At 38.1% G+C, this 13722-nt stretch overlaps 1 protein-coding gene across 6 annotated transcripts in view; it reads left to right on the forward strand.

The window, feature by feature from the left end:
• kdm4c (lysine (K)-specific demethylase 4C) overlaps nt 1-13722 on the forward strand; it is a 219702-nt gene that overhangs the window by 45811 nt on the left and 160169 nt on the right. For all 6 annotated transcript variants that reach the window (XM_088608770.1, XM_088609019.1, XM_088609003.1 and 3 more), the window contains one exon: nt 7382-7519. In XM_088608770.1, coding sequence (XP_088464896.1) covers nt 7382-7519 — 138 coding nt within the window. The remainder of the gene's footprint in view (nt 1-7381; nt 7520-13722) is intronic.

Below are 13722 nucleotides of genomic sequence, written 5' to 3' on the forward strand. Positions count from 1 at the left end.
TTGGGCAAAAGCTCTTGCACCCTCAAATCATTTGTTGCTCATTGGTCGCATGTAAGTGGAGGATACTGGCAGGTTCCAAATTGGTTCCAGATAATAATGGACTCTGTTGTGTAAGGGAGTTTTCAGAAGTATTCTCACCTTCTACTGTTAGATTATGGGATACAACCATGCATATCTAATGGTTATATACTGTATGCATGTGAGGACGAGAAAGACTAGGGAAAGTAAAGACACCTTATATCATTTTTTTATTTAAATACATTTCATAAGTGTGTAATTTAGAATAAAAAAGGGTGAATCTGTAGTTAATCTGCACAGGATTTGCAGAATATCTGCCGGAATATCGGCAGAGCATTCATTCCTGCAGTCTCAGAGTTATTAAATGGCTCGGTCGATTCTCATTAAAGTAATAAGTATGCCTTTATGTAGGTCTAAGAAACTCAGCACCATATCTAAGCGTCAGATTTATTTATTTTCCAACAAGGTTTATTTCCACTGGAGTAACATCAGAAGGAATGAGTCGTTGAGCGTGCGCTAGAAAAGCCAACTTGGTTTCCAGTTAATTAATTTTACCAGACGAGATTTACAGTATGCAGCTGTGAGGGAACTTTAGTAGAATGAAACCTTGACTTTTGCATCCCAGAGAATGCAGGGGTCAGTGACTGCTACACGATGAAGATCAAGAAACACCACCATGGGCAGTATCTCTACATTGTGTCCCACACGCAGAAAACGCTAAATTTTCATCAATACTGAAGTATGATTTAGGAGTAGTAGTTTTGGTTAAGCATATTTACATATGAACCATATGCAAATCAGACATCCAAGTTCTTAATACTGTAGATGCCAGATACAGGGCATATGTTTCTTTCTTGATGGATTATATCTGCACTCACAATCACATCCAACTCAGTGAGTTCCACAACGAATTGCCAGGGTGCTAAAAATGTAGTTTGAACTTCTTTGGGGGCGTAAACCGAAACAAAAGCATTTGTATATGAAGTATTAGTGTTTGCCTTTCTCTCTGGATCATCAAGTCCTGACCTCTGTATTGCAGTTCAAAAATAATTTCATAATCCAATTAAAACATTTTCCTGTTCTGTTAAGGAGAGCTGCACAGTAATACTTATAAGTAAATATGCAAACAGATTTTCAAATGTGTCGGCTCCACTCCATTCCGGGAGAGTGAATGTACCACTCCCCCCTACAAAAGTTTTTGTGCCTCAAGGAGGTGTCTCAGTACTCGGAGGACCTGTGATATACATAATATGTTTAATGAGATAAAAATATTACTCTTACTTTTAACCTTTAAGCCCATGTACTATAGCTTGTTTGGTTGCTTGTTGTTCTGAGGACTTCATCGACATCATAATAGTCATAAATCAGAAATAAAGGGCGGATAAGATTATTTAATGAGATCAATTAAAGAGCTACAGTACCAGCAACTAGATTTATTCCCAAATTGGGACAAATTGCCTTAAAGGTATAGAATAATATAACTGAATCTCTTCAGTTTTGAACCATGATAGTTAATGGACAAAATGTGGAACATACCTGTAGGAGAACTTGAGGAACGTCCTGACAAAAAAGGTTGCATGAGTCTAGAATCAGCTGTCTGGCCATTTAATTACCAACCGACCCAGTGTGGAGCAATGTGCAGGGCTCTTGACTCAGAAGTGGAATATTCTGGAATCAAATTCATGGTGAGACACTGTTTCTCTGCCCTTGAGCAAGCTGCTTCACTCAGATTGCTACAGCAAAATACCCTGCTTTATAAATGGGTGGAAAGGTAGGTCACTTTGGATAAAAGTGCCAGGTAAAATAAAAATGAATTTCTTTGAATTTCCGTTGAGTGGGCTTTCTGGGATCAGGACTTGTCTCGGAGTTTTGAGTTTTTACTTTAAATGTTATTTTGTTACCAAAGTAAAGGCACTGAAAACAAAAAGTATGTTAGAAAAAGGATTTTACAGGCTATTACTGAAATCTGTGATGCTGCAAGTTGCTTGGGTATAACAGTGTTGGAGTTGTCATCCACTGTCATCCACATAATCCAAATGCTGCAAATTTAGTAAACAAAGTGAGTGCTGTGTTGAATTTAAATATTTTATTTCATTTCAAACTTGAATACTTCAAGTCAAGATATGTTCAATAACATGAAGTATGTATTTATGTTTTAATGATGGATAAATTACAATCTAGTCTTTTACAAGTTTAGGAAGACTGGAAGCTAAATGTTTTCGTCTGTGGTTTTGTAATAGTGTAATGTTTAAATGACAAAAAATAAATCTTTTTTTGACATTCTTTAATGCTCTCTTCGCATTGAGGAGTTAAATACTGAATACTTCTAATATTTTGTCTCTTACTGAAGCCCCCAGAGATCTCTGCTTTTACTTTGTAGAAAATTAAATGGTGTTTTTATCAGATAGAAAGGCTACGCGTTCTGCAGTGCCTCTTGATATTCAAATGTCAGATTTTGAGGTTAGTAAATGCTGACTTTATTTGCTCTTAACCATGATACAGTGTTATGGCTTATGGATGAATGTGAAATCACCGAGCCAAGGTGCATTAAAGGGACTTTCATGGAATGAAATAGAGTTTGATGTGATAGTTGATTCATATTGTACTCAATGCCATGAAGAAAACTGGTTAGGAGGCAAGCAGACTGCCCCCTTAGCTGGCGTCCTCTGGACACTGCAGTTATGCAAGGAATTCTGCAGTGTGTCAGTCCTCTCTTCTGCTAATCTCCAGAGACAGGACAGTTTGCATCCTTTAATTGCTAAAAATGTGCTGTATGTAGTGGGTGGCGAGCTGGTATTCAGGACACAGAGCTAGCCTCACACGGTCACAGTGTGTTAGGAGCTCTTAGAGAGAAATCTTTTCTGTGCTGTCACGAAGAGAGCAGCCTCATTTCAGAAGTGGATAGTAATCAATGGGACTTGGAGAGAGAGGGAGAGTGAGAATCAGATCTCTCCAAGCTCTGAGCGATAGAACTAGAAGCATGCTGAACACTGATAAGCTGGCCTGCTGTAAATAGGTGGCAGCTCAGCGGATAGCGCTCAGTTGCAACAGAACACCTGCTTAAGCTGTCAACAGCAGGGAGAAAGAAATAGAACAACATGGGTCTGCAGCTTGCTACAAGCATTGCAGCTTTCCAGATATTCTCAGAACAAGAACTAATACAGTGTAGTCAGTAGTACCTTACTCTTTCTTCTGAGTCACGGTCTGAAACTGTGCATCTCTGGAGCGCAGATGAAGAAATAAGCGTTCCTCACACTTATATAGCGCTTTTATGGACTCAAAGTGATTTACAGGTAATGGGGACTCTCCTCCACCATCAGTGTGCAACACCCACCTGAATGATGTGACGGCAGCCATAGTGCACCAGTACATCCACCACACAGCTGCTTAAGGAAGGAGGAGAGCAGAGTGATGAAGCCAATTCATAGATAGGGGCTATTAGAAGGTCATGATTGGTAAAGGCCATGGGGAAATTTGGCCAGGACACCGGGGTTACACTCTTATAGTATTTTTTGGTAAATAAATGGAAAGAAACCATAAAATGTCTCTTTGCATCTGTATGGCAGAGCTGGAAAACAAAACAAAATGTTGATATACATCATTTAAAAAGAAGTCTAAATGAGCATTGCAATAAAGAATGATGCTATATAACCATATGATATTATTACAATAGATTCAATCATTCCTTTGGCTGTTTCAGCTGTCCACTTTGATGGGCTTTAATGGATGAAGGGTTAAAAGTAAAAATCTAAAGCTAAATGTTCCACCAGTATAATAAATATAAACATCGCTTTGATGTTTACTTGGTCTCTATTGATGCTTGTTTTGTTGTAAACTCATTTGTATTCATTTTAAAGTGTTCTAAAAAAACATTAAAAAAACAAAACAAAGCAACACATTTTGCCTCCAGAGAAGTTTGCAAAAACAAATAGGCAAAAAAGCATAAAAATAGTAGATAAGCAAATGTATTTGGAAAAAAATTCGCATTAGTAGTGAGAGTGCTGTATAAACAAGAGTCATGTTTGTTTCCTTTTTATAAAGTAGGGCCTTATCCACAAACCAGCAAAACAGAATGTCAATAGACCAGTCTGACCCAGGCAACGATTTCCAGTTTTAAATGGTAGAAATATTTTTGATTAAGAATTGATGCCATGTTTATAGATGTGTGTGAGGTGTAGGAGACAGCCAGCAATCTGGAGCAGTACTTGTAGGCGTGTTGTTATCATTGTGCTTGTTCTGCTGTCAGCGTGTGTTGCTCTGCAGGTGTCTTTCAGGTACTTTACCTGGTTCTATGTATTTCTAAAGGTCATTAAAGGGAGATGAGGTGGCAGAGTGGCGTGGCGATTAGCGCAGCTACAGTACCTCCCTGGAGCTCTTGAGTCCTGAGTTTGATTTGGGAGGGGAATTGGATGCCCTCCCACTGGGTCTCCTCCCATCTTCTGAAGATATGCCGGCCAAGTCTAATTAACGGTTTTAAATTGTCCTTTTCTCTGTGGCTCTACAATGGGCTGCGTCCCATCTAGAGCTTGAGTAGACATGTGCTCTTAGTCCCATTTTATGCACCATTCTTTTGGGATGGACTTTAGGATGACCTTTACCAGGGAAAGTTGCTTTCCACTAAGGAGCAGATGTAGGGAAATAAACAGCCATGTTCTGACATCCTTTCTTGCAAATGATATTACATCTCAGACTTTTAATTATAAAAAAACACAATGCTTCTCTTAATAGAGTTCAAGATCTTTTCTCTCTCTCAGACCAGTTCATTGAAAAGCTCTTCCATAGTCCACCACTGTGTATGGAGATGTTCCTTTGTTTTTTATTATTTCAAAAGGTATCCTAATGGGTTCTATTTCATATGAAGATATTTTTGGATCTTGCATTAATAAACTTTTGCGGCTTCAAAGTTTGCGTTTTTAGAATTCCCAAAAGTTTGTTAGGGAATTCGATACTCTTATCTCTTGCTTAATCTTTTACAGATGAGGAAGTTCCCTATTAGTGGTTTTGGAGCTAAAGCCATTATATGTGGGTACACATGCTGTAAAATAAATCATGATTGCATGCCTCACCCATGAGTGCATAGCATACCTCTCAATAATGCAGGCCCGATCTGCCTGGCCAGTCCTAATTCCCTTGGAATTCGCTTGGTTTCTCAAGTTTGTGTGTCGTATTACTTTGTTAGAAATACCCAGGTTGCTCAAACATACAGTAGGGATACATGAAGGGAAAAAACAGACCTCATGTTGGGCATCATTTGAGGTTCAGATTATGTCCTCTTTGCCCTGAGAACTCAATAGTTAAGTCTCTGAAGCTGTCGTCTTTCTCAGAATGAAATTTCTCATTTGGGGGTTAGAAGAAATAGATTCTCTACACATAAACTGTAGGTGTTCATGCCGTATGTTTTTGTGGCCAGCAGGAGCCTCAAACAGAAGCTTTTTGATAAGTTTTGAAAAGTTTATAAACTTTTTAGTCAGCATGCGTAGGCTGCAAAGGAACAAGTGAAGGTTTATTCCATGCTGAAAAGAGAAGAAAGGAAACACAACAATTTTTTTTCCCGACATTGTGTTTCCTTTTCTCTTTTCAGCATGGAATAAACCTTTACTTGTTCCTATATCAAGAGTGCTGCAAGAGAAAATGATTTAAGCCATTTGTTGCTCATTAGAATATTTCTGAGTTGGGTTTAGCAAGGGGGGTACCTCACCCATGATGTGTGACATCAGTGGCTCAGCTTGTCCTTCCAGTGTAAAAGCAGGTGTGAGCGTTTAGCTGGAACAGAGCTGGCTGGCACAGCTCAGGTGTGGTGGTACAAAGAGGGCTTAAAGAGATGCTTTGAAATACTGCTTTGCCTTGTTGACACAAAGTAATAGCTCTCAGCCTTCTTTTGACCGAACTTACTAGTTTTTGGGAGTTCCAGGACAGATTGGCTCAGCAGGAAATGCTGGTTTCTCCCTGCCTGTTCCCCATCACTACTTTGGGCCTCAACTCATAGTTCAAACGTCCAAGCTCTACAACAAACAATCACTATCAAGGATATTGCACACTACTTCCCACAGAAATGCTCAATGATTTGCTTGCAGAATATACTTGGGCCACATGCAAATATTAATCACAGGAAAATGAATATTGCTGACCAAGGAGCTTGTAGAGAAACCAAACTTGCCCTTTTGAGGTTTAGTAAGTGGTGAGCAAGTTTTATCAGTATGTTGTAGGCACAGACATTCATCGGGAGAAATGTCCGGTAAAGTCTGGTTTGCAAAATATTGCAAAACACTATGAAATGTGGTGGATATGTCGTATGAGCTGCAGTTTGTTATTCTGTCAGAAGATATATCCTTTCAATACAATGCATGCATGATAACGCTTTCCACAAACAATGCGGAACAATTCATTTCAACAGCTGAATCATATTCTGCTTGTTGAGTGGATAAAGAATGATTCTGTGTTTTGTTCACAATTTAGTATTCTGAACCTAGTAAAATATAGAATCTTTTGACCAGCTTAGTAGCATTGGCTAATTAGAAATTTGTTAGGTAAAGTAATAGCTTGGGATAATTTTCAAATATTTTGTAAGTATGAATTTACAGATGAACAAGTTATAGGTTTATTCCATGCTGAAAAGAGAAGAAAGAAAACACCCAATGAAGGCTCCACAGCCAAAATGTTTTGTTTTCTTTCTTCTCTTTTCAGCATGGAATAAACCTATTACTTGTTCCTTCGTAGCCTAAGCATGCTGACGCAGCTCCCCACCTGAATTTACTTTACATAGATGACATCATACACCTCTATGTGTCCAAATAAAGAAGATGCACCTGTACTCCCATTTATAGGTGTATTTACTAAGTTATCGTTCTTGTTCTTCTTCATCTGAAAAAGTGGAGCAAATTTTGCTTTTGATAAATTGCTTTGGGCATCAATATCGAGATATTGAAGTGAAAGTAAAATTCAAAGCCTTTGGGCTTTGCTGTGTAAATGCAATGAAAAACGTCACAAACTGTCTTCTTACTTGCTGTCAGCGGCTGTCAATCCCTGAGGATCTAAGCATAATTTTTGTAAAGCCTACATGTAATGCAGATATTTTTAACAACAGTATATCACATTATCACTGTGGCAAAACGTGAGGTTTCTGCTCTCTGGTGCAGCAAGATAAGAGTCTGGTGTATTTTGTTACATATATTGTAGTTTATTTTAATGATGTTAAAAAGAATATTTTTTTCTCTTTTAATCGTGCTTCGTACATTTCTTTCTTTTTTTATCATTTGATTTCTGAAAAGAACTAACCTGTTCTTCTTACTCATTTGTTCTATGTTTAGCTGTGAGTGTTGCTGCCAAAGCTGTGCTATTTCACACGATTTTTTGTATTTTACAGATCACTCAAGAGGCAGGAGAGTTCATGATCACTTTTCCCTACGGCTACCATGCTGGTTTCAATCACGGCTTCAACTGCGCTGAGTCGACAAACTTTGCTAGCGTGAGGTGGATAGATTACGGGAAAATAGCTAAACAAGTGAGTAAGACTAAGAGCTGCTTTATGGAAAAAATGACATTCATGTGTTGGTCAATTTCACCTTGTGGCTTTGTAAAAACAACCAGGCTGATTTACTTTTAAGGCCTACACAAAACCAAGCATCTCCGTGTGTTCAAGCATTTTCCGTATACTTTTCTCTCCACATCAGCAATATAAAAGACTAGTTCCAACTTGATGAGGTTTGGTGTTTTGGAGGTCTTGAAGTTTGCTTTTGAACCAGGCAGTCTGTAACTGGCTTTGAACATTGCTGATTAAATTCAGCCTGGATTCTCATAGGAATCCAGTATTCAGAATGCAGCACACTGGTTTTAGCTAAGTGGTATTGGCTCTCAAACATTTTTCATGCTATGCAAATTCCACTGGGATTTGTGTCATTTTATAATCAATCTCATCCTTCAGACTTCATGCAAGCCATACTGATGACACTGGTTTTCTTGGTTCTTTTACATTGTGAGATCCAAATGACAAACATTGTCATTACAACAGTGAAACACAGTTATCAAATTCTTTCAAACACATGGCTGTGCTATGAGATTACAGCTGGCAGTAACCATCCATCCCCTTAAAATGGCTTTGATGACTCCTATTGCAAAGCTGTTTCCATCAAAACAGACCCATTCCCTTATACAGGCTTTAGTGAATCTTTCTTGGTTTCTCCTCTACATGTGTTCTCCCATCTGTGTGAAAGAAACCCCTGACTGAGTAAGTTTGTTATGGAGCCGTTCCAGTAGAAACAGTTACAAGACCTTTTGAGACCGGGGATCTCAATGAGGACTGAATTGGGCTGACCTTAGAAGACATAAGTATGGGGCGATCTTCAGTCTTACTCGAAGTATTCACGGGAACTGTGAAAGACTCCAGAACTCTCATTTCTTTTAAATTATTCGGATTACTTTAAAAATGAAGTTGCTGTTGCTTGCACCAAAGTAATTATTTCCCCACTTGTTCCAGGACATGTGTTTACTCTGATACAGGACCTGCCATAGAACTGCAGTTGGGTTCAGTTTATGAGGATAAGTATTTGTTATTTCTACACTGGGAAAGGCTTGGCTGTAGTGCACCCATTACATTATTTATAAGTAATCTTTGGTTTTGGCACTTTCTTTTCATTGCCGCTGTGCACTTTAATTCACAGTAAAACCTTACTAACCACAAAATAGTATATTACTGTCAGTGCTTTATGTATTTCATTACTGAACTGGCAAGTATTACTCGCTACCAGTCTTAACCCTTAAGCAGGAGAATGAAAAATGTACTGTAATTCCGTTGAAGGTGTTTAAGATAGTATGCCCTTATGGCAAGGATTATTAAACCTCTCTTTGGGGGAAAAAAAGATCAAATTACTCCAACCATTTCTAGTCCTTGCTGCTACCCCAAGATTGTTGAAACAGAAAAACTTGATACATTTATTTACTGGTATTTTTAATTTTCGTAACTTTTAAGTACACTATAGAAACATATGATTTTCTGTCATATATTAATTATGAGTACTATATATATTTCTTGTTTCGTTTTTTATTGCATTTTTATTGCAGAAGAAAATATAGGTTGTCTTTTCAGATATGAGGCATTTAATCACAATATTTTACATAGCGCCTGACAAGACATTATTTCAAGACACTTTAAATTTTAAGACACATCTGGCATGTAGTTTAGCTTATATAATTTGTAAAGAAATAAACTGGAGCAAAATATCTCCTTCTTTGCATGGATTCGATGTTTTATTTTTCTATGGGAGCATCTGGCATGGGCAGAGCCTGTCCAGGCAGAATGATTGCGTGGATTGGTGAAACACCCTGTAGGTCTGTGACCAGTTATTTTCCACTAAGCTTCAGGACCACTTAAGTATGGTCCTGATAATAATAATTTAATAAGAATTGCTAACACTTATATAGCGCTTTTCTGGACACTCCACTCAAAACGCTTTACAGGTAATGGGGTCTCCCCTCCACCACCACCAATGTGCAGCATCCACCTGGATGATGCGACGGCAGCCATAGTGCGCCAGAACGCTCACCACACATCAGCTATCAGTAGGGAGGAGAGCAGAGTAATGAAGCCAATTCATAGAGGGGGATTATTAGGAGGCCATGATTGGTAAGGGCCAATTGGAAATTTTGGCCAGGACACCAGGGTTACACCCCTACTCTTTTCGACAAGCGCCCTGGGATTTTTAATGACCACAGAGAGTCAGGACCTCGGTTTTACGTCTCATCCGAAGGACGGCGCCTGTTTACAGTATAGTGTCCTCGTCACTATACTGGGGCATTAGGACCCACATGGACCGCAGGGTGAGCGCCCCCTGCTGGCCCCACTAACACCCCTTCCAGCAGCAACCTTAGTTTAATAATGTACCAGAAGCTGCAAAAGCATGATCATGAATGAGCTCAATACCGAAGGAGAAAGTCTTCTATGACCTTGCCTATGTGAAGCATTGATCCAGATACAGTATTGTGATCATTTTAAAAGCCTGTCTCCAAGCATCTTCATTGTATTGCTGCATTCTTTTACTGTCCTCTGTAGAACAACACTGTACCTGTGAAGTGAGCCAGAGGCTGTAACTACAGTGTTTGTTTTCAATAAACAGCTGCTGACTTTCTCTCAGAATCTCATTCTCAAGCAGATTTTTAATGTCAGAGGTTTTGTAAACCTCCCTTGCTTAGAGAGTGTCTTTGGTTCTCTACTTAAAATAAGGGCAAAACAAGTATTACTAGTGGTGTGTCAGGTTCACATATGTATTCCTTTAATCTCAACAAAGGTGGAAGAACTCTGTTCAGCAGTTCAACATATTCTTCTACAGCAGAGTGACATAATTTTATTTTTGAATTTTCCGTTTTTCAATCTAATCATTCGTCAGAGCTTTGTATTCATAATACAAGACAATTCAAACTCAAATGCTTATAAAGATTCTTTAAAAACACAATAAATGCTATTGGTTCCAATAATACAACTGTTGGATTTTAATACCTGAAAATATTTGTTAGATGGAATCTCTTTATCGTTTATTAATAAAAAATAACTTTTATTTAATTTTCTTAAATGTGTGTTGCTATTCTTAGTTACCATCGCTCAATGACTTATTTTTATCAAAATAAAGTATTTTAATGATACTTTTGATATTAAATCATCTGATTGAGGGCAGTCTCTCCTGTAGTGTTCATAGCAACAAAGAGAACATGCTACTTTTTAACTACCCAGGAGATACAAAAACATATACAGTATTAATGTAAGAGCTAATTACAAAAGCTGCCGGTGTCAGCAAATTACATAGATCTGCAGCACACTTCACAGTGCGCTCCAGTGGGATTTATGTCTGTTGATGACTTATTGCTTTTATTTTCTTCTATTTTCTGGAAAGAACCCCAAACATTAATTTCCTTAAAGTCATATTTAATTGTAATGCATTTGGAAGAATGACTGACCATGTATTGGGCTGTTTGTACAGGACTGTTTTGTCATTTTTCCATTGTTCACTGTAGGTTGTAAAGCCCACTTAGACATATTAAAAATGCCTTATAGGAGCCAAACCAGGTCTTTCCTGACACTCTTTCAAGTTAAACCCAAGCCAGTTCACTCATAACCAGGTCAGCTGAGGTGAGATCAATGAAAAACACTTTCTACAATCTTGAGGATCATGAATTTATTTTTCCAGAGGCAGAGATCAGAATTACAGGCACATTGAATGGACATATTATGGCATATCAGAGATCTTACTGTATCAGAATAATAAGCTGGTCACATTTAAAGCTGTTTTTTCCACACATGTTGTACATTTTTAATTATTTTTTCAATCCTTTGCTCTTATACTAACTCAAACATAATACTACGTCCAGTCCTTTTCTCTTGACTAACAATGCAATGTATTGCTAAATAGCTTTATAATACAACATATACTGTACTTAATTGTGTAAGAATGCAGCAGTAATTTAAAGACACAAAGGCCCATAGAGGTAATGTGTTTTATTTCTTGGACACAACATTAGACCCATTTTTCAACATACTTTCAACGTACTTTCCCTGCACAGAAATACACTGGACCCATCTCAATAAGGGTTTTTGTATTCCCTTAGCATGGTGTTTTTTAGGTTGATGTCACAGCCACTACATTATGGATTCCTTCACAACTTCATTGCCATGGAAACCAGAAGATCATCACTATGACTTTCCCACCTAATATTGCCGCTTGAATTTCTTAGTCTCTTGTGAATTTACGTCTCCGGTGAAGTAGGGTATTGCAAGCCACCGTGTGTGAGGCATCACCCTCAGTTTCAAACCTCCATCATTGCACAAATCAGATCGTATGCTTTGTTGGCGTCTTTTTAGTTGTTGGTGAGTGTTCATGGAATACACTGGGCAATGCTCCTACTTTGTACAGGTTGTGAGAGGAGCAGCAAAACCTAAGCAAGTGCCTCCTGTGTGGGAGCTCTCTTAATTCCTTCAGGAATTACATCTCCTAGGTAGCAATACTCTAAAGTTATACAGTATAGGTGCCTTTACTTAATGAAATAGCCTTGTGTTGAATTTTTAGAGGATATGGTGACGTGTGAGACCCATGGCTGATTGAGCAGACATTGTTGTAACTGCTGTTTTTACTTTGGGTTTGTGTCAGAAAGCCATTAGGTCCTTCTGGTCTGTTGGTAGACTGTAATGGTGACCATGGTGATCATGGGCAGCACAGTGGTGCAGTGGTCAACATTGCTGGGGCCCTGGGTTGCTATCTGTATGGTGTTTGTATGTTCTCCTTGTGAATGCATAGGTTTCCACTCTGGGCTCCGGTTTCTTCCCACAGCCCAAAAACATGCTGGTAGGTGAATTGGCTTTTGGAGAAATTTGGCCTAGGTGTGAGTGTGTGCATATCTGTGTCTCTCTGCCCTGAATTGGGCAGGTGTCCCATCTAAGGTGTTCCGTGTTCAGTGCCCCTTTTTTGCTGGGATAGGCTCCAACTCCCCTATGACCCTGAATTGGAGAAGAAAATGGATGGATATGATGATTATATGTAGCTTATGTGTATGAGAATTTTAATAGTAATTGCTTTTAATGGTAGATGTTTCTGATAAAGAATTTCTGTCATATTAATATTTTTGTGCGCGGGCATGCAGTGACAGACATGCTGTAGTGTTTGTGAGTGGGACTGAATAACTGAGAACAATGTAGTGATTTATAACAGGTCTCACGTTGTGTGCTTGTGTGTGCTACTTAACAGTAAATCCTTGTTCTTAAATCAATGAGGCATATCCAGTAAAACCATATGTTTGGTATGGAAGAAGAAGAGTCTTATTATTCTCTTTTTATGTCTTTTTTTGTTTGAGAAGAAAAGTCACACACATAATGAAAAGCAGGTTTCTGTGTAAAGAAATGGAATTAATTCTAGAATGAACCCATATTTTTTAAAACATTTTTATTACATTGTGCAGTAGCCATATGTAGAGAATACTTGCAGAATTTCATAATTACAGAATTGGCATAATGTATGTGAAAAAAAAACAATCCGCAGCTATACCTATCTGCCAGAGGACATGATAAGTGAGTTTTGTTTGGGGTGCATGCTGTAAAACAATAAATATCAAACTGCTTATTTTTGCACATATTTCTGATTTTGATATTTTATTAACCAGACATTCGAGATATAAGAGTTTCCTTAAAATAATAGTAAAGAAACTATTGCAGTAAATATCTGCCAGAGCTTCAATCTCTTGAAGGGCTGCTTGTTTCTGCAGTGGTCCACAGTTCCGTGTAGTACATGATACTGAAAATAGGTGTCATGTCTAGCATAATAACATGTGTATTGACTTATATAGTACCTCTTTCCCCATTTACTTAAACAGATGTTAATGCAGGATTAAAAAAGATTCAGATATTGGTTCAGTCGGTTTCACAATCAAATTGATAGCATCTGCATTTCTAGTGTGAATATTGTGTAAGCCTGATTGTTTTTGTGTGTAGAGGTGTTTAAAGTTAAATGTTCAGGATCCTGGAGCTAAGACAACTGTCTAGCCAAATCCTTTAGGGAAGAGTTCTATTTCAAGTGTTTGCCAAACTGTAAGCAAATCTTGCAAATGTTGTATAGAGAGAAACAAGACAAAGGTCTAAACTGTAGTGCACAGCTAGATTAATGGCTTTTTATGATTCTGCTATATTTTCTGTTTTTTCTGCTTCTGTTTGAGTGTACACAAATAATTATT

This window comes from Lepisosteus platostomus, chromosome 1, assembly GCF_059453375.1.
Source record: "Lepisosteus platostomus isolate fLepPlt1 chromosome 1, fLepPlt1.hap1, whole genome shotgun sequence".
NCBI classification, from domain to species: domain Eukaryota; kingdom Metazoa; phylum Chordata; class Actinopteri; order Semionotiformes; family Lepisosteidae; genus Lepisosteus; species Lepisosteus platostomus.